The sequence below is a fragment of the Melanotaenia boesemani genome, chromosome 16 (genome assembly GCF_017639745.1).
Source record: "Melanotaenia boesemani isolate fMelBoe1 chromosome 16, fMelBoe1.pri, whole genome shotgun sequence".
NCBI classification, from domain to species: Eukaryota; Metazoa; Chordata; class Actinopteri; order Atheriniformes; family Melanotaeniidae; genus Melanotaenia; species Melanotaenia boesemani.
Genome location: NC_055697.1, coordinates 32672138 through 32695401, shown reverse-complemented (window position 1 = coordinate 32695401; position 23264 = coordinate 32672138). Strand labels below are relative to the sequence as shown.

At 45.1% G+C, this 23264-nt stretch overlaps 1 protein-coding gene across 3 annotated transcripts in view; it reads right to left on the bottom strand.

Annotated features, from left to right (window-relative positions):
- Positions 1 to 259: 259 nt before the first annotated feature.
- LOC121655418 (bone morphogenetic protein receptor type-1A-like) overlaps positions 260 to 23264 on the bottom strand; it is a 76100-nt gene continuing 53095 nt past the window's right edge. For all 3 annotated transcript variants that reach the window (XM_042010030.1, XM_042010029.1, XM_042010031.1), the window contains 10 exons: positions 14554 to 14716; positions 13723 to 13825; positions 12969 to 13068; positions 12806 to 12893; positions 9638 to 9773; positions 9308 to 9500; positions 6438 to 6735; positions 6169 to 6344; positions 5551 to 5681; positions 260 to 4328 (listed from right to left, as the gene is read on the bottom strand). In XM_042010030.1, coding sequence (XP_041865964.1) covers positions 4203 to 4328; positions 5551 to 5681; positions 6169 to 6344; positions 6438 to 6735; positions 9308 to 9500; positions 9638 to 9773; positions 12806 to 12893; positions 12969 to 13068; positions 13723 to 13825; positions 14554 to 14716 — 1514 coding nt within the window. In that variant the 3' untranslated portion in view covers positions 260 to 4202. The remainder of the gene's footprint in view (positions 4329 to 5550; positions 5682 to 6168; positions 6345 to 6437; positions 6736 to 9307; positions 9501 to 9637; positions 9774 to 12805; positions 12894 to 12968; positions 13069 to 13722; positions 13826 to 14553; positions 14717 to 23264) is intronic.

Genomic DNA, 23264 nt, shown 5'->3' with positions numbered 1-23264 from the left:
TCTAAAATGATCACCAAATCACAAAAAAGTTAAAAACGTACGAAAAGTGCCAGAGAGGTTGAATTCTATGGCTGATAAACAAACTGCTCCAGTTTTTAAATCAGATTTTTAGTTGTAAATCTAAAAAACTTCTTTCATTTTTCCCCTTTTTAACCAACCGGTTTTACGTTTCTTTCCCTGAAATGACAAAAAAAAAAGAAACTTAAAGATTTGATCATGACATGAGACAGAAAGAAGCAGAGCCGACGCTGGAAGTTTGTGTACTAAAATAAGGTTATTTACTTAAAAATTGGTACATTGGACAGACTATACTGAGTTTTTCATTTTCTTGGTAAACTCATAAGGCACCAAACCAGATGCTGTACAAACAAAAACATTTACATATTATTCCTGCTACGCTGTTACACACAAACACTACAGTTACTGCTTTAAATAAACTACTGCGTGAACATCATCCGCACTGTCAACATGCACACCAGCCTACACGTGCACGTCGTCCTGCTACCAGGAGGGAGGGGCCACAGTTAAAGGAACAGTCCCACATTTTCAGAAGGAGGTCAAGGAGGGTTAGCGTAGCTTAGCACAAACACTGGAAGCAGAGGGAAACTGTTAGCGTCTTCACTTCGGTTCTCGCCAATACACAAACCAATCAAAAACGTCCGGAGGAATCCGGAGATCAACAACCTGCCTCCAGTCTCTGAACCAGGTCTAAACTGATGGGATCTGCTTCGGCTAAATCATTTAGAAATAAAGGGATTCAGAAACTGTCAGGTTACCATGGAGATGATCACACTGCAGGCTGGAGGTGCAGGGTCATGTGACCACAGGACAAGTTCAATAACAGTTAACATATGGACAAGCTGGTTCCAGTTAGTTCCAACTAGTTCCATCTGGTTCCAGCCGGTTCCATCTAGTTCCATCTGGTTCCAACCAGTTCCAGTTAGTTCCAGTTACTAGTTCCATCTGGTTCCAACCAGTTCTAGTTAGTTCCATCTGGTTCCAACCAGTTCCAGTTAGTTCCAGTTACTAGTTCCATCTGGTTCCAACCAGTTCTAGTTAGTTCCATCTGGTTCCATCTAGTTCCAGTTAGTTCCAGATGGTTCCATCTAGTTCCAACTAGTTAAGCTAGCTCCAGGGGGCAGATTGTTTTCAACTAATATGTTTTCTGCGGGACTCGATGGTCAAACTGAAGGAGTGAGAACTACTGAGCATTGAGAACCCAGAATCTTTTAAAAAACTGAAAAATGTTCTTAGAACCAAACCGAAAACATGACGCTTCAGATTCACGATTTTTTCACATCAGAATCTGAACAAAGTGACACAAGAAGTCTGGGAACAGGTTCAGGAAAAAAAGAATAAAAGATGAAAGTGTTGACATGACAAACACTGATTTTAAAAATTCTAAATTTTACACTTTAAAAAGAATAGTAGGCGGAGCCTGATCAGGTGACAGGAGCTGATCAATCAGAGCAGGCTGAGCTGTTTTTAATCGGGAGGTGAAGTTTAACGTTTTTAGGACATAAAAAAAAATCTTAGTGACGTTTCTGACCTGACGGATTCTTCAGTTCTTCTGTCTGAGATTCTTTCACCAGCTGAGCCGTCTCCTCCGAGAGAGGCATTGTGGGTAACGTGTCTGCGAGCTGTCTGAGGAAGTCGACATGCGTGAAACCGTCCCGGAGGTGGAAAAAGACCCGGAATATGCAAAGCTACGGCGCCTCTGGTGTCGACCGTCACCACAGAAGCAACCTTTTTAACTCGCTTCCATTCACCACCCATTCAGGTCATTAGAGGTCAAAAAAGTCCATCCCAAAAACTGCAATAAAAACATCTTTTATTTATTCTTTCAAATTTGAACCTATAAATGTGAATTTATTTGCGTCAGAAAAAACCCACATTATTTCCTCAGAAAACAAACAAAACAAAAAAAAAAAAAAATTGCACTAAAAATGTGTAAAAACATTTTTATCCCCTACCATGTAAAAAATATATGGAAAACAACAAAGTTTTATTTCATGTAAACAGTGACATCATGTGATCAAATTGGTATTTAAAGGGTTACATAAATTTGAATATGTACATATTTGGTATTTTTAAATAGGACTGAAGTTGGTTTGGTTTGGGGAAAAAAAGAAAAATATTAATCATTTTTATTGCAGTTTTTAGGAGAGGACATTTCGTCCTCTATTGACCCTAAAGCTGGTAAATTTGTGTCCTGGTGACATTTGAAAAAAACTTAAATTAGTGGCCAAACATTAAGGGGAAAAATGATTAAAAAGGACAAAAAAGTTCAAACACCACAAAACCAATAAATAACCAACAAGTTTTCCATGAACCAGTCCAAAAGTGACCAGAGGGGGGCGGTATAGCTACACAGCTAGTGGGTTTAATTCAGTAGAAGAAGTAGTTCTGACAGAAAACAGCAGCTGTGGTGGACAGCCACGGGGGTAACGAGGTACAAAATAACGGATTACAGTGACTATATTACATTTTTGGGTAACGAAGTAAAGAAACGCATTGCACATAAAATTTCAGTAACTAAACTACTTCACTAGACTGCAGGAGCGCACTTTTCTGAGCTACCCAAGCCGTGTTGCCCGTGTGCACAGTGGTGCATGTGTGCTGCCTGTGTTGGTGTGCTTGCCTGGGCTCGTTGCCATAGAGATCGATTTGAGTGATGTAGCTGCTCATGAAGCAGAGGGAAATGGAGACGGGGTTTTCAGCCAGTGGAGATATTCTCATTACTTTCACTTTATCGCTCGAACGGACACAAATACTGTTGTGAAATCGGCTAGTGCCGAGTCAACGAGCAGCCTGTCCAAGCATCTGTCAGCACCGCGTGGCCAAACCAAACTTGTGGTGAAAGATCCTGCTGGCCGACCCCGCCTAAACACACTTCGCTTCGTCAGCTTGTCCTGGAGCGCAGCAGGTAACAGAAAGACGTAAAGAAGCTAACTGCAGGTTCATTGTAGAGGACGCGCTTCCTCTGTCGACTAGTGAATCGCCCACGTTTAAAAAAACACTAGATAAAATACCCGCGACAGAAGTAACGAGTAACTAATTACTTTTTTTTGAGTAACTACCCCAACACTGGTAGTGGAGCCACTCTGGGAATATCTGACATGTTAAATCTGGGAAGACGGCGGTCAATCAGGGAGTTGATTGATTTTCGGTTCAGACTGGAATCAGCTGATGAGTCAGCTGACCGATCCATCCCAGACTTGCTGGTTGTTTCCTGTTCAGCTGTAATCGATCAGCTGGGTGAACTCTTCCTGCTGATCTGCACCGGCGTGGCTTCGGTTCTAACATCAGCTCTGGATCCACGTTTAACCATGAACGGGTCATTTGTCACTAGTCGAACGGCTGGTAGGCGACGCTCCGGTCATCAGGTACGACTGAATCAGGCTGATTTTCAGAGGAAACTTGACAGCGGCGTGTTTGGTGAAACTGGAAATAAAAACAAAAATCATTTCGGTACAGGATATTTCCTGCAGCTCTTCTTGGCTCCGCCCACTAATGTCAACTCAGGACGTCCAACCAATTACATTTTATTTTGTACAACTGCTGGACCATCTATCAGACAGACAGACAGGAAGTCGACAGACAAACAGGACGGCACACGTTTCCATAGCGACTCCTCCATCTCCTGTGGGAGGAGGCGGCTGGATGTCGATACCACTGCAGCAAAGTGTTGTGGGTTTAAATCCTCGGCATCGAAGCGTAACATTTATTTACAGGTTTCATTTCACATACAATAATAATAGTAGTACCTTTAGTTTATAATTAACTCTACTTTCAGAGCGGAGATATAATTCATGGCAGGAGAATTCGGTCCTGAAGAGGAAAGAAAATAACTAAATTGGCATTTTGAGCATTTTGAAACAGGCAGAAGTGGAGGAAGGTGGAACTGGGGTGGGGGGGGCATCAGAGCATCCAGAGCCCCGCCCCCCCTCCGCCCCCCTCTGATTATCGTCCTGTTTGGCTTTCACAGAAAGCGTCGAGCCCAGGAGGAAGGAGGACTGAGGAAGAGGAGGCGTACAGTTCAGCCCCCACACGGGTCCTTTTTCATTTATCTCCCAGCCTCTCCTCCTCTTCCTCCTCTTCCTCCTCCAGATGAGGAAGGCAGCAGGTCCGGTTTGATCCGGTCCAGGTTGAGGGAGTTAGGTAGTGGAGGATGAAGAGGAGGAGGAGGAAGAGGAGGGCGGTCATATCTTGATGTCCTGGGACTCCACCATCTTGGCGAGCGTCTTCTTGACTCTGAGGATGGTGAGGCGAGAGGCGGGGTTATGAGCCCAGCACTCTGACATCAGCTTCAGCATGGCCCGAAGGCACTGCGGAAACACAGCGACACAAGGTTAGAGTGAGAACCGAAGCAGGAAGACACCGCTCATCAGACAGGAAGTGGTTTAACCAGCTCTGGTCCAGATAAACAGGGTCTGAACACCTGGTGGTTCAGCTCCACCAGAACCACCACCTGCAGTTAGAACGGGTCGGGAAAGAAAACGGCCAATCAGCAGGTCCAGAGGTCCAGATGACTGTATGAGGCGCCGTTTGAGAGATTATCCAGAATTACCCTTTGACAGACACGTGTGAAAAGTCAGAAACACGCTGAACTAAAAGCTCTCGTATGTCGAACTGAAACCATTCACACTAGTGGAAAGTGTTCGCTGAGCATCAGCCGCCATGTAGGTCTGGATGTTTTCCTCCCTTCAGATAAAAACCATCTAAAAACTGCATTTTGTTTACTTGTGTTGTTTTCAACATTTAAAAGAAGAAATCAGGAAGGGTGCAAAGACTTTTTTACTCCATGAAAGGAATTCTAGTGTGTGTGAGACCAATTTCACTCGGAGAGGAAGTGGCGTAGGAGGAAAAACGAACTGAAGACGGACGGATGGACGGATACTGCTGCGTAAGATACTGATAATCCATCAATAAAAACAGCAAAACAAACAACAATAAAAATACAAAATTAAAAATATACAATTATATGATGATTCCCCATCTATATAGACCACACACTCTTGGCCTGTGTTCTCCAGGGTAGGACTCGCGGTGCTGTGCAGGTCTTCTTTTACAGCACTGTTTATCCTAATGGTCGAGTAATGCTAGGTTTTCGGTTTTCCGGCTGATGTCACGTTAAACCTTAACAGTCTCTGCTGAGGCCAGAATAGAACTGAAGACGCCAGCTGCTTCACTGAGATGATTCCAGGCGGCTGAGCAGATATTAAAACATCTTCACGGTGTTCTCCAACTTCCTCTTTGTTTTGAAAATGTGCTCCTGGTTTTTCTACTACATGACTTCCTTTTCAAGTGAACTTCGCTCTCACACACTCTAAATTCCTTTCATACATACTAGTGAAATGTGCTTTCAGAAATTTGACTGTAGTGTGTGAATGATTTCAGTTTGATAAACGAGAGGTTTTAATGTGTGAATGAATTTAATTCCACGTGTCTGTGAGAGGGTCATTCTGAATAACGGCCCCTGTTTCTTTGGGTCTGAAGTGAAGCATGAGAGGGTCTGGCGGTGCTGGTCTGATACTGGTTCAGACTCACCTCGTCACTGTTCCAGCGGTTGGACACGGTGGGCCTCAGTCCTTTAACACACACCACCTCCAGCATGTCTTCGTAGGAGGGGTCAGAGGGTACCATGTCGTAGTACGGCAGCTGGTAGTCCTCCACCATACCTGCAGACAGGAAACACTCAACTCACCTGGATGCTCCACCTTTCCACCACGAGGTCAACGTTTACACCGGAGCCTCGACCAGAATTTACAGAAACACACACCAGGTGTGTCCGGAATGTTTACCAGGAGTAAATAATATAAAAATATCCATTTAAATAATAATATAAATGTTTTATATAAAAAATACTACAACACTGAAATTAACCTCTGGGATAAATAAAATCATTTTAATTTAATTTCAAATGGTAAATACAAACTTAATCTAATAAATAATATTTTAAATTAATTCTAGGGGCCAAATTTGAAACCACTAAAACTTGTTGCAGCTTATGACGAACACTCCAGGTTGCGTTTCCAGAGAAATGTGGCGACGCCTGGCAGCACAAACAGAAATAACTCGGCATCTTTCTGCACCGTGGGGTCAAAAACAAACGTTGGGAAACTGAACATCCACACAAACATCGGGGGAAGAAACGTGTGTGCGTACCTCCGGTGACGCAGCGTCTCGCCATCTCCCAGACGACGAGGCCGTAGCTGTACATGTCAGCCATGATGTAGGCCTGGAAGTGGTTCTTGTTCAGGCTCTCGTCCAGGACTTCGGGGGCCATGTAGCGCCTCGTCCCCATCCGGGTACTCAGAGGGATGTCCACCTCATTTGTGTCGCTATGGCAACACAAAGCAGAGCTCAGTGTTAATAGATGAAGTCATCAATGAAAACACGGAGTGCGGACCTGAACCGGAGATCAGCCGACTGACCTGTTGAACTTGACGGCGAGGCCGAGGTCTGCGATGCAGCAGGCGCCGTTCTTCTTCACCAGGATGTTCTTGGTCTTCAGGTCTCGATGGGCGATGGCCGGCTTGCCCTGCGTGCCGTAGATCTCCGTGTGCAGGTGGCAGAGGCCGCAGGCGGCCGAGTAGGCGAGGCGCAGCAGCGCCGGCGTGTCCAGCGTGGTGGTCTTCAGGTAGTCGTACAGGGAGCCGCCCTCGTGGTAGTCGGTGATGAGGAAGAGCTGCGTGGAGGTCCCCGTACCTTTGATGTCGGCGGCAATGAAGCCTGCAGGATGGAGAATGATTGACAGCTCAGTTTATCAGAGAAAATCCAAGCTGATGGAGAATTCAACTTTATTCTCAAACATCTATCCAGTAAGTTTTTGTCTAAGCTGGTCTTTTAGACACTGAACTGATCTGAGATCAGATCAGCAGCTTCCTGAACAACGTCCTCATCTCTGAGTGTTAGACCTCCATCTCAGATCGCCTCCACGGAGATGACAGACAGAAATCTGACCCACCTGAAAACTCCTGGACCCGCTCAGTGTCTCAACACACCTCACACCTCTACGTGATCCGGAGAGCCAGACCTCCATCAACGCTGGTCGTAAATCAGCCTGATCAGGAATCGGTACGGATCGGTCCCGGAGGCATCAGAGAACCACTAAGGAGAGCCATTTTCACCCCTTTACATTGTCAGCTTCATCTCATACTTCACGACTTTTCCCAAAATGACCTAAAATGACCATTTCTGATGTTTGTGATACAAATGAAAATAATTATGATGATTTAAACCGAGAAGCAGGGTGGTCCTGGCCTGAATTATGACCTGAATGACCTTCCTCAGCACCCAACAGAAAAACGTAGATCTGTCTTGAGCAGCATGGTAGCAGGAGGCTGAAAAACACGCCAGGCTGACGTCATCAGAGATCATTCTCCTCATCCTCCTCCTGTTCTTCGTCTGATCATTTTCATCTTTTAATTCCATCTCGACTTAAGAACATTTAACTCATAATCAAGACGACGTTACGTAAATGAATTCACCTGGATGGGGAGATGCTGTTTCCTACAACAAATAACAGGAACGCGACAGTACGGAACCAAACTAGGAGTGACCTGCAGGTCACCAGGAAGCACTCCGTCTTTCATTCCATCAGTGAGGAGGTGAAACTAGGGAGACCGACTCGTGTCGGACTTATTGGGAGACTTGAGTAGAACTAAGATGCAGGAGGAATGATCACCTCCTCGGAATCTCATGGTGTCATTGATCCAGATTTTCCTCGCTGAGAATTCCTTCACTGAAGACGATAAGCCAAAATGTGAGGGACCACCCAGACCGATAGACCGCCACCTTATCAAAGATCACTAAAACTCTTTATAGTTCAGCTTTTTATGGGAAACTTCACAAGCGCGTGGACCGGATGAAGATGCTCTCATTGATTGATTCGTACTGTAATAATCATTTTTTTAATTTACAAAAAATATATCTGCATATATGTAAAAATAACTGCTGTAGGCTGGTAGTAGGTAGGTAGGCCGACTTGACATGTTCTATTTGAAATATGAGCCTGAAATAATCCCACATGCCAGTTAATTAAGTTAATCATTTACTGAGGATTTGTCCACTCCTGATTCTCAATTATGCAGCAAAGAAACACCATCCGGCCTCTATAAATGTCGTATTTATCATGTTCTACGTTGCGTCGGCAGCCGGAAGGTTCTCGCCTAAACCTGGAGACTGCTGGAGGGTCACCGTCATCTCAGCCATTTGTTAAAACATATGGATTCATATTGTTTTTGTCCAAAGGAAAAAGACAAAGTGCTTCTTTCTTAGTGTGACTTTTAAAGGTTTAACCAGACGTTTAACTCTGGAACGATGCTCCAGGGTTCCTACAGCTTAAAGCAAGTTAAATTTAAGTCTTTTTATGACTTTTTTAATGCCATTTGAAAATAAATTTAAGACCAACTTCCCAATTAACAAAAGTGGGGAAAAAACACCACATCAATTAGTGGTTAGGGACAATTTCACCCAAGTGTTTATTTTAACATAAAACATAAAACCGTCTTGTCAGAACCGCATGCAAATGAGTAGCAAATGTCGGAGTCTGGGAACATTACACAAAATAAGTCTCCAACTCCCTCATTAGACTTGAACGATCGGTGTTTTGTCACGGTGTTCAGAGACCACAGTACCTCTGCTTTCAGTGTAGGCGTACACCCGAACATTGTCCGGAGATGTGGTGCTGCTGTCCCAGTTGTTGATATCGGTAGTGCGGGTGGAGGCATGGTGGAGATGAGAGGAGAACAGAACTGGGAAATACCTGGCGTATGCAGTTGGCGGCTCGATTTTGACGCTTTGTGTTTCGCGCTGTGCATGTGGGACTCCACTGCCTTGAAAATACACCGTGCCTCGTACACATTGCCTGGTACCGCTTTCAGCATTGAAGGAAAATCCTGGTCAGACAGCCAATTTTCGTTGAATTTACATTTTCCCATGATGTAGTTCAAAGTTGCTACATTAACAACGTGCGTCTGCTCTTAGCGTTAGAGACGCTGCTACCACGTCACTGTTTTGTTGGTTCCACCATCATGTTCGCTTCATCAGAGACATTCGGTATATTTTAAATAAAATTAATGTTATGATTTATTTTTAGATTTGAGACTAATTTCAATTATAAAATCCTACTAATTATGTGTAAACATTTTTAAGACTTTTGAAAGATCAGTTTAAGACATTTTAATGCCAATTAAGGCCTTATTTTTAGATGGTGAATTCAACGCCTTTTAAGACTTTTTAAGGGTCCGCGGGAACCCTGTGCTCCCAGTTAAAGGGATCACCGGACCAGTTAGGAGGTTACCGAGGATGTTCTCGTGTCTCATCAGGACCGTCTGGTAGATCTCCGTCTCTCTGAACCAGCTGGCCTCCTCGCGGGTAAAGAAGACCTTGACGGCCACCTTCTCCCCCCTCCAGCGGCCCAGCCACACCTCGCCGTAGCGACCCTTCCCGATCTGACGCACCATCTGGATCTGCTTGGCGATGGTCCGCTGCACCTGAGGAAGCAGGTAGACATCAGATCAATTTTTAAAATCACTTCTGTCTAAACATCAGAAGACACGTTGGTGATTAAAAGGCAGAAACTGGTTTCAGTGTTTTTTTTATGTGAGGGGGTGTCATGTGCCGTCTGTACCAGCAGGGGGAGCCCTGAGCCGCTGCCAGAGCTCTGAGACTGATGGATGAGGTCTTTGAGCGACTCTCCAACAGGGATGAACACTTCCTGCTCCTGATCTTTGTGGAAGCGCTGACGCTCCGTCTGCCACTTGTACCTGAAAACACACAGGACACCTTCATCTTCCTCACTGCTCTGTCTACAGGACACCGTCATCTTCCTCACTGCTCTGTCTACAGGACACCTTCATCTTCCTCACTGCTCTGTCTACAGAACACCTTCATCTTCCTCACTGCTCTGTCTACAGGACACCTTCATCTTCCTCACTGCTCCGTCTACAGGACACCGTCATCTTCCTCACTGCTCCGTCTACAGAACACCTTCATCTTCCTCACTGCTCTGTCTACAGGACACCGTCATCTTCCTCACTGCTCCGTCTACAGGACACCGTCATCTTCCTCACTGCTCCGTCTACAGAACACCTTCATCTTCCTCACTGCTCTGTCTACAGGACACCTTCATCTTCCTCACTGCTCTGTCTACAGGACACCGTCATCTTCCTCACTGCTCTGTCTACAGGACACCTTCATCTTCCTCACTGCTCTGTCTACAGAACACCTTCATCTTCCTCACTGCTCTGTCTACAGAACACCTTCATCTTCCTCACTGCTCTGTCTACAGGACACCTTCATCTTCCTCACTGCTCTGTCTACAGAACACCTTCATCTTCCTCACTGCTCTGTCTACAGGACACCTTCATCTTCCTCACTGCTCTGTCTACAGGACACCGTCATCTTCCTCACTGCTCTGTCTACAGGACACCTTCATCTTCCTCACTGCTCTGTCTACAGAACACCTTCATCTTCCTCACTGCTCTGTCTACAGGACACCTTCATCTTCCTCACTGCTCTGTCTACAGGACACCGTCATCTTCCTCACTGCTCTGTCTACAGGACACCTTCATCTTCCTCACTGCTCTGTCTACAGAACACCTTCATCTTCCTCACTGCTCTGTCTACAGGACACCTTCATCTTCCTCACTGCTCCGTCTACAGGACACCGTCATCTTCCTCACTGCTCTGTCTACAGGACACCTTCATCTTCCTCACTGCTCTGTCTACAGAACACCTTCATCTTCCTCACTGCTCTGTCTACAGGACACCTTCATCTTCCTCACTGCTCCGTCTACAGGACACCGTCATCTTCCTCACTGCTCTGTCTACAGAACACCTTCATCTTCCTCACTGCTCTGTCTACAGGACACCGTCATCTTCCTCACTGCTCTGTCTACAGGACACCGTCATCTTCCTCACTGCTCTGTCTACAGGACACCGTCATCTTCCTCACTGCTCTGTCTACAGGACACCGTCATCTTCCTCACTGCTCTGTCTACAGAACACCTTCATCTTCCTCACTGCTCTGTCTACAGGACACCGTCATCTTCCTCACTGCTCCGTCTACAGGACACCTTCATCTTCCTCACTGCTCCGTCTACAGGACACCGTCATCTTCCTCACTGCTCTGTCTACAGAACACCTTCATCTTCCTCACTGCTCTGTCTACAGGACACCATCATCTTCCTCACTGCTCTGTCTACAGGACACCTTCATCTTCCTCACTGCTCTGTCTACAGAACACCTTCATCTTCCTCACTGCTCTGTCTACAGGACACCTTCATCTTCCTCACTGCTCTGTCTACAGGACACCTTCATCTTCCTCACTGCTCTGTCTACAGGACACCGTCATCTTCCTCACTGCTCCATCTACAGGACACCATCATCTTCCTCACTGCTCTGTCTACAGGACACCGTCATCTTCCTCACTGCTCCATCTACAGGACACCTTCATCTTCCTCACTGCTCTGTCTACAGGACACCTTCATCTTCCTCACTGCTCTGTCTACAGAACACCTTCATCTTCCTCACTGCTCTGTCTACAGGACACCGTCATCTTCCTCACTGCTCCATCTACAGGACACCTTCATCTTCCTCACTGCTCTGTCTACAGGACACCGTCATCTTCCTCACTGCTCCATCTACAGGACACCGTCATCTTCCTCACTGCTCCATCTACAGGACACCGTCATCTTCCTCACTGCTCCATCTACAGGACACCATCATCTTCCTCACTGCTCTGTCTACAGGACACCGTCATCTTCCTCACTGCTCCATCTACAGGACACCTTCATCTTCCTCACTGCTCTGTCTACAGGACACCTTCATCTTCCTCACTGCTCTGTCTACAGGACACCTTCATCTTCCTCACTGCTCCATCTACAGGACACCGTCATCTTCCTCACTGAGCTGTCTACAGGACACCTTCATCTTCCTCACTGCTCTGTCTACAGGACACCTTCATCTTCCTCACTGCTCCATCTACAGGACACCTTCATCTTCCTCACTGAGCTGTCTACAGGACACCTTCATCTTCCTCACTGCTCCATCTACAGGACACCGTCATCTTCCTCACTGAGCTGTCTACAGGACACCTTCATCTTCCTCACTGCTCTGTCTACAGGACACCTTCATCTTCCTCACTGCTCCATCTACAGGACACCTTCATCTTCCTCACTGAGCTGTCTACAGGACACCTTCATCTTCCTCACTGCTCTGTCTACAGGACACCTTCATCTTCCTCACTGCTCCATCTACAGGACACCGTCATCTTCCTCACTGCTCTGTCTACAGGACACCGTCATCTTCCTCACTGCTCTGTCTACAGGACACCGTCATCTTCCTCACTGCTCCATCTACAGGACACCTTCATCTTCCTCACTGAGCTGTCTACAGGACACCTTCATCTTCCTCACTGAGCTGTCTACAGGACACCTTCATCTTCCTCACTGTTTCCAGCCATCCTGCGGCTCTGACTCCGCCCTTTTCTCATAAAATACTTCGTGTAACCTCCATGAAATATTTCCCGTTGGATAAAAGCTTCACTAGTCTCTGGGAGGCGCCCACACTCGACACCTCGCAGTGAAAACGAGCTGAATAGAAACCTTCGGAGGAAAATCAGCTGAAACTGATCTTAAAACTTTACAGCATGATGTCGTCACGTCTTTGTAATCAGTTTAAAAAACAAACCCAGTCAAATTTTCCTCTGATTTGTTAACTTTTGGACGTTAACTAATCCTGTAATGTCGTCTTCTTCACCTCTTCTTCCTCAAACCAACATGAAGTCTGGTCTTACCTGTAGTAGCAGACCAAGGTGACGCAGATCAGAGTGCAGCAGCAGACCGTCATGGAGATGAGGAAGGCCAGCCAGTGAGGGCTGACGTCTGCAGAAACAACAGAGCTGTGGTTAGCTAGCGTCACCTGAACACCTGGTCGGATCAGCGGGGGGGGGGTGTTACCGTCGTGACTCTGTGGGGGGAGGGTGGGCTGCAGGTCTCTGTTGCAGAAGTCGGTGTTGCAGCACTCGATGGTCCTCCTGGTCTGAGCGTTGGGGGAGTCCTGTCAATCAAACCCGTCATTGATTAGTGAGAAGATCCGAGTGAAGCCGATTCATTCATGACCGACGCTCGGTACACGCAGAAGATCACCACGGACTTCTTCCCTCCATTTCTGCCCACCGTGGTGGTTTTTTCCCCACATGGGTTTCTTTTGAAGAACGTTTTTTTTTTCAATCTCAAGTTTTCTTAAATTTGACACCAAGAAAAAAAAAAAAGTACTTTCAGGTCATACGAGGACAAAAAAGCAGCAACTGGCATCAATAACTTTTAAAAACCTATTTCGTTTTTGTGCCTTTACTTAGGATCCTCTCTCACTGGGATTTCCCAGCTGGGAACGAAGGCCTCATCCCATCTCATATAGCAGTTTCTAGGAGAGGACCTTCGCGTCCTCCAATGACCTGAAATGGCAGTAAAGTGCAGCAACTTACAAGGACCGTGTTTAATCAGGGTCTGTTTTACCTGAACAAAAAAAGAAGAAAAACCTCCTTCATTCATTGACGTTCCACAAATCTGAACCAGCATGTTTCTGTGACACGAAATGTTCACTGATCAAGTTTAAAGTTTTAAAAGAGAATCTGCAGGATGTGATTTGACGTCAAGCAGAGCTCGACCTCCAGGACAGAAGAGCCCAGTCTGAGCGTGAGGTCAGGGTTACCTTGCACTGGAAGTGTGAGCCTTCATACTTCATGCAGCCTGATGTGAGCTGGACTTCTCCGAGCTCGTCCTCCTCGATGATGGCGAAGCACTGACCGTTGGTCCTGAGACACAAACACACACCATTCAGTCACAGGAGAACTTTCAACCTGCTGCTTGTCAGCTCAGAGCTCATCAGTCATCATCAATCTGCCCACCGACAGTCGGTTCAAGAGCCCCAGAGCTCAGCTGTTCCTCTGATTTCTGAGGAACACGAAGACCTGAAACCTTCAGACACCAGAGAGTTTTCATCGTCCTTTATATGAGCTGGTTTGCAGGAAAATGTGCAGCTTTAAAGCCATAAATGATCGCGGTTAATGAGCGTCACTTTGCTGATGTTTTATTGATTTGTCTAAAAGGTTTTGATGTGGTGGTTCATGAATTATTAAAGGAAGGACTCCTTGGAGGGATTCTCAAATCATCTAGTTTGGAATCGGATCAGGAAGGTCTCCGAGCATTCAGACAGGAAGTTCCACCTCCACAGGTGTTCTGCAGGGACCCGTCCTGGGACCACTTTCATTTATTGATCTTTTAAATTTCAGCAAAACTGAACTTAATGTTCTCTGAAAGTGAAGCTGAAACTAGGTTTTGGCTGAAAACGGCTTGTAGCTGCAGCGTTTACGTTACCTTCATGCATTTCTGTAACATTACGGATTTACATCCTGGTGATGCTGACATGAGATATGAGAGCACTGAAGTTGATGACTAGATGTTTTAGAGTTTTCAGAGGCTGGACATGTGAGCGGTCATCTTCCTCCTCAACCAGAGAGGAAGATGAAGGTGAAGAACTCACTGGCAGGTGTTGTTGGTGGCGTCGTCAGGACAGTGTCCGGAGCAGTAGCAGCTGAGGAATCGTGGGAGGTCCTCGGGCGCGATGGTTGCGTCCTCGCCGGACCGCCGAGCATCACTTTTTACCCCCGTCCCCTGAAGAACGTAGTCCGGGTTCTGGCCTGCAGCTGGAAGGAGAATCAGTTTGAACAAATGGGCCTACAGGACTGAACCAGAAATATACCAACAGATATTAAACCAAGCCAAACTGGCTGGGAAGGATCTCACCTCCTCCAGCTTCACACCAGCTACCGAGATGTCACCTAGTTTATGACCTGAACCATAAACCTGAGAAAATATTCCAGCATGTCATGTTAATCCTGTCCAGACGCCCTGAGAACAGACCCCAGGTCAGATTTATCCTGCTGGAGGTGCAACATTCCTCCTCTATCAGCTGACAACAGGATGCTTGGAGGAGGAAGAGGAGGGGGCGATGGAGCTCCATATAAGGAGCAGAAGCAACAACATGAGGGGTCAGAGGTCACAGGAGGCAGATAAACAGGACCCCCCCCCCCCCCCCCCCCCCCACCACCATTTTTACTCTGATTCTGATGCTTTCAGGGCAAACATCTGCTCATTATTTACTCCTGTAGAGTCTAATTACCTTCGCCAAGCGGCGCTCGAGTATTCGGTGTCGGTCTGTCTGTTCACAACCCAAAACGTTATAGGGATCATTTTGCCATTAGAGCTTCGAACCAGGGGTGATGGAAAAACAAACCCTGAGCCTGAACATTTTTAAGGTCTTCCTCAACGGATGCCGCGATAACTGATCTGAAATTTCCACAAAAACGTCCTGTTAAAGCCATGACTTTCTCTATATTAAAAATGTTTTTCTCTAAATTGCTTACAAGCAAAAGCACCCTTTTAAAATGTGCGAGTAATTTTAAAATAAGCGTGTTAACCTCTGAGCCGCTGGCAGAGCCAGATCTGTGGCTTTGGTACAGAAAAATATAAAAAACGACGGTAATAGTAATACTTCACATGACCATAACATGGTCCTCACACATGTGATGCTTTAATATACAAAAATAAAGATTTTGTCACTGACAGAGTTCTACATCAGCACCGAAAACATCACTGGCTGTTTGTTTTTATACGTTTAGCATCTCATGACAGCCTAAATTGTAATATCAGCTGATTATTTACTAATATCTCGGCCTTAAAAAAAAAATGAAAAAATCTCATCTGTGCCCCCCTTTTCCTGGTCAGTGCTCCTGCGTGGCCCCCTCATCAGAAGTTTTCTAGACCCGCCCCTGAATATAAATCCTTTCTATCACTTGTCCACCGCCTGGTTGGAGAAGGTCCTGCTCTGATCTGGATTTCAGAACCTGTTAATGACTCAAGGCTAAAAGGTGAACCAGCCGATCCAACATCTGCACAGCACCAGTGATTTAGAGAAGACGTCCTTTGTTCAATCTTGACACTCGTTAGATTTCTGATCCTGATCCATGAGGCTGTATCATGGTCAGCAGATGTTACAGCTGTGTCACCAGTAAACCTCAGCTAGTAATGGAAATTCTACCGTTTTACTTCAACATCCTGCTAGTTTCCTCCTCCTCAGCACAAGCTGAACGACAAACTCCAAGAGAGACGATGCCGGGAGAGAAAATCCCATCAGCTGATCACAACAGGCCCGCCATGAGTCAAGGAGCAACAGGAGGGGAGAGGAAGAGGAGGATGAGGAGAGGAAGAGGAAGAGGAGGAGGAAGTGGCGTAGCAGGGAGACAGAGCGACTGGAGAAGCAACATTTGCCAAAGAGTTTAAAAAGAAAAAAAACAAACAGCTAAACAGGTCTGGGTGTGGAGTCCTTTAAACATGAAAAGTGTGGGTGTCAAAGCATCCAAATCCACCACAGACGGGACGCCCACCGGCGCGGCGCCCATGGACGCGACGGCATGTCGCGGTGACCGTAGCCTCTGGTAAACATGTACAGCTCCCACAGCCGTTTTATGAACGGTGTCCGACTCGTGCCATGACTAAACTTTTTTTCTGCTTGTGTGTCAGTTTTCTAAAGCATGATGTTCAGAAACAGGTTTCTGGATCTTTTGATTCCCTGCACCAGCTCCCGTAAGGCTCGCCATAAACGCCACTAACAGACTCATCTGGAGCCGACGTTTCATCACCTGCTGCTGCACAGAAGGACGTGGAAATGTGCTAAAAACAAACTATGCTAAGCCTGCTGAAGAACTGTGGTACTAACTACTACTAACTGGTAATATTCGTATTGAAATGTACAAAAATAGTTTTTCCAGATTTAACCAGATTATATTTAACATAAAATGTTAGTTTTTTTTATTTTTAGAACGTAAAACATGATCTAAAAGAGAAAAGGCAGCCGTGTTTTTAGGAGAAAATGAGCTGTGTTGACTTTATTAATGAACAAATTGCTGTTATTGAATTTATTGGTTTGTTAATAAAACACAAACTGAGTCCAGCAGTCATTAGAAACAGTCTAGTTGGGAAAGTTGGGAGACTCACAGTGTTTGTTGAAGGAACAGAGGGATGAGGAAGTCAGGAATCTCTGTTTATCTCTCCTTATCATCCACCTCCGTTTTATCTCCATTCCTTCTCTAATCCCTTGTTTTTCTCTCACGACTCGCCTACAGTTGGTGTTCCTCTCTAATCTCTCTCCTCCCTCCTTTATTCTCTTTATTTTGTATATCTGCATTTTTTTATGATTTACTTTCATTTTTTAATATTTTTCTGACAGCTTGGAACACGTCTGCGCCGCTCCTCTTCCTGTTGCTGAGTGAAGACGCTCAGGTGTGTCGCACCTTTTCAAGTCTGGACATGGACCGGCTGCATGCCCACACTGTGAACTGACTGGTTGCTATGGTTACAGTGCGTACATAACCCGATCCATCTAACTGAAGACAAACTAATCTGTTAGAGGAAGAAATATAGAAAATAAAAGACAGACAATAAGCTGGTGGCAGAAGTGTGGGCACCCTTAAACTAACCTGATTTTATCAGGCAGAGACTCTGAGTCCAGATCAAGTCCTCGGAGAATTTTCCCTACATTCCCGCTGTTTCCTGCTGCAGCTACTACTCGTAGTTAGCCCTTTTCCCTTCACAGAAACTTTTTCCATTTAACCAGGATTTTTAAAACCTCTGCACATTTCCATGGACATTAACTGAGTAAAAAAGCTACCGGAGAAAACACCTAATAGAGGGGCAGGAATTTTTCAGATTCCTGGGAATTCTTGAGGGGCTGGGTTGTGCTTGTAATCTTCCGAACTTCCGTTTACCTTATATGTAGGTTGGGAAAAATAAATGAAAGAGACGAGATTAAAAGAAGCTAAAGAAGCGCGTCAGCTGAAGTGGACCCGAACGCATGTTCCAGAGCTTAGCGGTGTGGTGGAAATGTAAACCACACAGATCACTGGGAATTCTTTTATCCTCGTAAATAAATTCCCGAAATGTTGGTAGAAAACCTCGGAATAAGGAATAAGGATGAGCTTCCCTGTTAGTGGCGGTTTCTTCGTCCTATGATTCTGACCCGATAACCTCTCACCCTCACACAAGGGGGAAAAAAATTATGAATATTTTTCCTGATTCAGTGGGAAATTTCTGTGTAGAAGAAGAACAGCTGGACACAGCTGGTGTTAAACTAATGTCAGGATGTGACATTAAATTACTAAAGGTTAGTGAACTTAAACTAAATAAGCCTTGTTTTTTAAAAGAACAAACCAGAACCATTGCAGAGTTTTGTGTCTGGAAAGTCACTCAGAGTGAGACATCCTCTCTCCAGCCAGCATCAGGTTCAGAAATTTGAATGAATGGCTCAAATTTTCTTTACTTCACTGCATTACGTCCTGAAGGGGCGGATTCGAGTCCATCTCAGGCTCTCTGATTGGCTGTGAGCCTATGAGTGACAGGAGTAGGAAGCAGGAGTGAAGGGACGGAGGGTGTGTTTGGTTTGGAAATGGTTGCATCTCCATCCACATGTGTGTTTAATTGTAGCCGGAGTCAGAGCGGAGACTGAGGTCTGGCAGAGCATGCTGGGTAATCAGACGCTCGCCATGTGCTCTTAAAGTCACAGCGCCGCCTCAGACGGCCAGCTTGTTTACATGCAGCAGAGTAAAATCCATGCGAGCCAACGATGAGTCACCGTCTGTGGACATGAAGATCAGACCGACGATGAATCAAAAACAAATCTACTGAACTCAGATGGAAAGAAATATTTGTTCATATCTTGAGCAAAAATAATTTATTTCCATGTTTTAAATTTTAGATATGACAGGAAAAGGTTTGGTAAGCCCACATGGTTACTTCCTCGTATCTTTCCTTAAATCTTTCTCTTCTTGTTTGACGGATTTTCCTCCAATTCTTCCCTGCAAAGATTTTCCAGTTCTGTCTGATCCGTGAGTCTGATTCCCAAGAGTCCAAGGTCTGCTTCCTGGGTCTCATCCCTCAGTCTGATCCCCAAGTCTGATTCCTTGGTCTGATCCTAGGCCTGCTTCTAATGTCTGATTCCTGGGTCTGATTTCTTAATCTGAGTCCTTGGTTTGACTGCATGGTCTGACTCCTAAATCTGCTTCTTTGATCTGATTCTTTGGTTTGATTCCTGGGTCTGCTTCCTAGGACTGGTTCCTGGGTCTGATCCTTGGGGACTATCCACATATTTTTTACATGATGGTGAGGACTGTGGTAAAACCTTCAGCTTTGTCTCTTGAAGTCATCTATTGTTGATTTTGAGGTGTGTTTAGGATCATTATCCTCTTTTCATCTTCAGCTTCTTTACAATCACTTTTGTGTTTGCATCCTGAACTTACTGGATTTTTAGAGAATCTCTTCTTCCATCTACTCCTGAAATGCTCTCTCAGCCGTTGTCTGCAACACGACGATGGATCCGCCCCCGTGTCTAACGAATGGACAGGAGTTCTACTTTAACCTCCAGGACTTGTTTTCTAAATGCATCAGACTTGTTTTTCGGCAAACACCCGAAGCTGAATTTTGTGGTGAGGATGCAGGAGAAAACCTCTCCTGCATCCTCACCATTACTCCTCCATGGCGGCCATATTTGTGTTGCTGCTAAATGAGTCTGCTAACTCCTCCTGAAGGTCTTCTGTATTCAGACGAGGGTTTTCGTTTACCTTTATGCTTCTTGTAGTCTCCCCCTGCTTGCTGGACCTCAACAATCTTCATTTTCAGAGATGTTGCGGACAGTTGGGACAATAGAGTCATCGGAGTATTTGAACAAACTAACATGGTAACGAAGGTCTGAGAACTCAAATCTCCCAGGGTGAGATTTTTGCAGGGTGCTACTTTATTCTTTCTTTACTCCAAACATGTAAAAATCAAAAATACACTGATGTTGCATCTTTAACTTTACAAAGAGCCTAAAGATTAATTTTAAATCTGGTTCTGTAGCTGGCTCGTCCTTTGAGTTAGGAGCTTTTTTCTGCTTAAGTGTTTCTTAGGTCACATGTAACGGACGCCGGTACGAGGACTGGACGGAAATGAGGAAAAAAGAAGAAAACTCTGAAAGACTGTCAGAAAGCTGGAGAGTCCGATAGGAAGAAATGAGGACCAGATCAACATGTTTATATTCCCATCAGGATGAAAGAAAAGTATGAAAATCTCAGGTTTCAGTCTGAGGACGAGCTGCTGGTTTTCCTTCCTGCACTCGAACAAAGAAACCATTTTTACTCTGAGTTTACTGCCCTGATATGACAGCGTCAGTCAGCCATGAGTCACCGTCTGCAGATATGAAGCTTATTACAGGAGATAAAACTTATCGCTGTAGCTGTGAGAAATCAATACAACTGATTACCCAATAACACAGCTGATCAAAGTAGAAACACGTCAGAGCTGAGGATAAAATCAGCGTCTTGCACCTCCTCACTCTGATCCAGTGGAGGAGGTGCAGAACGAGGCGAGGAGAGCGTTGAACCGTGCCTCAAAGTCTGCGCTATCTCCTCATCTGGTCTGGAAACTTCCCAAACAGACTCCACCCGTCTGGTACACCGAGCGTGGCTGAACAAACAAACCGCGTACATGGAGGTGTTTGGACGACTTGCGCCAACACAAACTTCACAAACACTCCCAAACTGAGAGGCTTCCTTCAGGATGCTGAGGGAGACGGAGGGCCACCCTGCCGAGATGGACTCATAAACAAGACGCTGGGAAACTTTCCCAGGATTAAAAAAAAAAAAACAACTTATTTTCACAGCCGAGGAAGAAAATCCTGCTCATTTCTTCTACAGCATTCATAGTTTAGGTTATGTCCCCTTCGTAGTTTAGTTGTGACCGTCCACATCATGACCTCCAGGCTCAGATGATTTCTGTGATGCAGAAAATATGACGAGACTGGAATCATTTGTTAAACATGGAATATCGTGGAATTAGCTCATAAATGTGGATGATGAACAAATGAGCGAGAAAAGAAAAGGGAGGCTGAAGTCTCGCCCAGAAGGTCAGCGATGGCAGAAACGCCTCAGCTGAGTCCGACCCAAGGACAGCAGCTCTTTTACTCCGTCCGCCATCCGGCTTTTAAACCATGTGAATAGCATTTGATGTTTTTCAGATTCTGGTCACAGTTTCCATTAATGTAATATCTCATTATTACTTCTTATCCATACATGTCACATGTTCTTTTTCACTGCTAACGAGCTGCAGTCTGTTCTGGTGAGCTGGCGGCTGCACACACTCGTGCTGGATGCCTGACGCTTGTTTTTGGTTTAAATTTGGAACCAGATTTAAAAAATAAAAGTTTCTTCTTCTGTTGCTCACACAACTGATCATATGATCAATGAGCTACTTCTGCTGATGAAGGACGTCAAACCTGATGAACTACGAGAACTCATCTGACCATAGATGGAAGCGGCTGACGTGTTTAAAAACAACACTGCAGACTAAAATATTATTTTTTACTAGAAAATATTCTACATGTATGAAAACAAAATGACATGTTTCTCTAATTTCAGACTGAACTTAGTGAACCTGGCTTTCTCTGCATGGTTTGGTCCTGCAGCTGAACCTTTCATGGCGTGTGAAGGAGCAAGCAGAAAGATCTCAGCTCAGTCTGGAGGTTTCCTCGGCCAGCGGCGCTCTGAATCGCTTCCCTCCGCCCTCCCTGCAGGAAGCTGTTGAACTGATTGTTGCCGCTCTCACTTCCTCCCTGCACATTAACTGTTTCCTGTATGGCACAGTATGAGCTGTCAGCGGCGCTAAACGCTCCAAACAATCATTGTTCTCCGGAAACATCCTTCATTCCCTCTGGAGATGTATTCGCCTCTTTGAAGCTGCGCAGCTGCAGAGTCGCCACATTTTTATTTCCTCCCAGGATGAATCAGAGAAAAGTAAAAGTCCCACCGTGAACATGGCACAATGGTTTGTCCGTATTTTCTCATTTACCTGCAGTTCAGGCCCTCCAGGGATCCCAGAATCCGTCCGTTCCAACTTTTAATAGTCGCTATTGTTGCTCGTGTTTATGCTAATGAGATTTTTTTGAAAGTTAAGGATTTGGATCAAAGTTTAAAACGAATACTTCTCCTCTTTTATTCAGAAAAGTTCACATTCATCTTTTAGTTCTGCAAAGAAAAGATTTAAGCTCGGAAAGTGGCAAGAAAAGAATCTGGGTCCTGAAACGAGGGTCATAGATCTGTACTGCTACTAAACAAATAAATTATGCAACAAAAATCAGCATTTCAGGGATTCAGGAGACGGAGAAACATGCTTGACATAAAAATAAATATCACGCTAACGAACATGCAGCAACGATGGTGGACGGAAGCAGCTGAGATTATATTAAACTATACAAACAAGCAGAGCTGCAGTTTGAACATCAACACTGCAGATTTCTGTCGTTCACTGAGGAACAAACGGTACATAAACCTATCTGTTTAAAACCAACAGGCAGCTCTCCTCGGCTCATCCATGCTTGGTGGTTTTTAATAAGCTTGTTCATTACCTCACTTAGAAGCTTCAGCTGCCCACCGTTGCCCTGGCAACGCAGGGCTGGCCTGGTAAACATCCCTACAGGAAGCTGGTGGAGGACAGGGGTGGTGGGGTTTTACTGGAAAAGCTTTGGTTATAGAAGTGGAAGATACGCAGGCGGAGGATGAGATGGATTCTATGCAGTGAAGACGCGTTCTTATTTGAGCGTAAGGTGGACTAAACCATCATGATGTCCCCGTCTTACAGTTTCAGTCCAGGTGTCTGTCCTCATTTGTGTGTTGGATGCAGGGACAAATGTTTCCTGCAGTAGAGGCAACCTGCAGACGGGACTCGGGGTTAAAAAGCCCTCATAGTTTCATTTTCTCTATATAACCAGATGACATCAGAAGTCATGAAGGTTTCCTTTCCTCTAGAACAGGACTCTTCTTTTCCTTGTATTAAAAACTACAGTCTGATCTTACTCACCTGATGCATTATTTATGTCTCCACACGTTCTGTGTGGCACAAATCGGAGTCTAATATTCATGAAATATTTGGACTTAATGCAGTAAAAGAGGTTTTTTTTCCTTAAAAGACATCATTATTATCCAGTTATCAGATTGTGATGCTAAAATGATGTAAAGTAATAAAAGTAGGGGTGGGAGTTAATTAAGCGTTAACTACGATAAATTAAACACAGAATTTTATTTTTTAACTACTGCATTTAATCGCAGGTTTCATTCCAAACATGGAACATTGTCAGTGCGTAATTTTCTGGTACATCGATTATGTTGA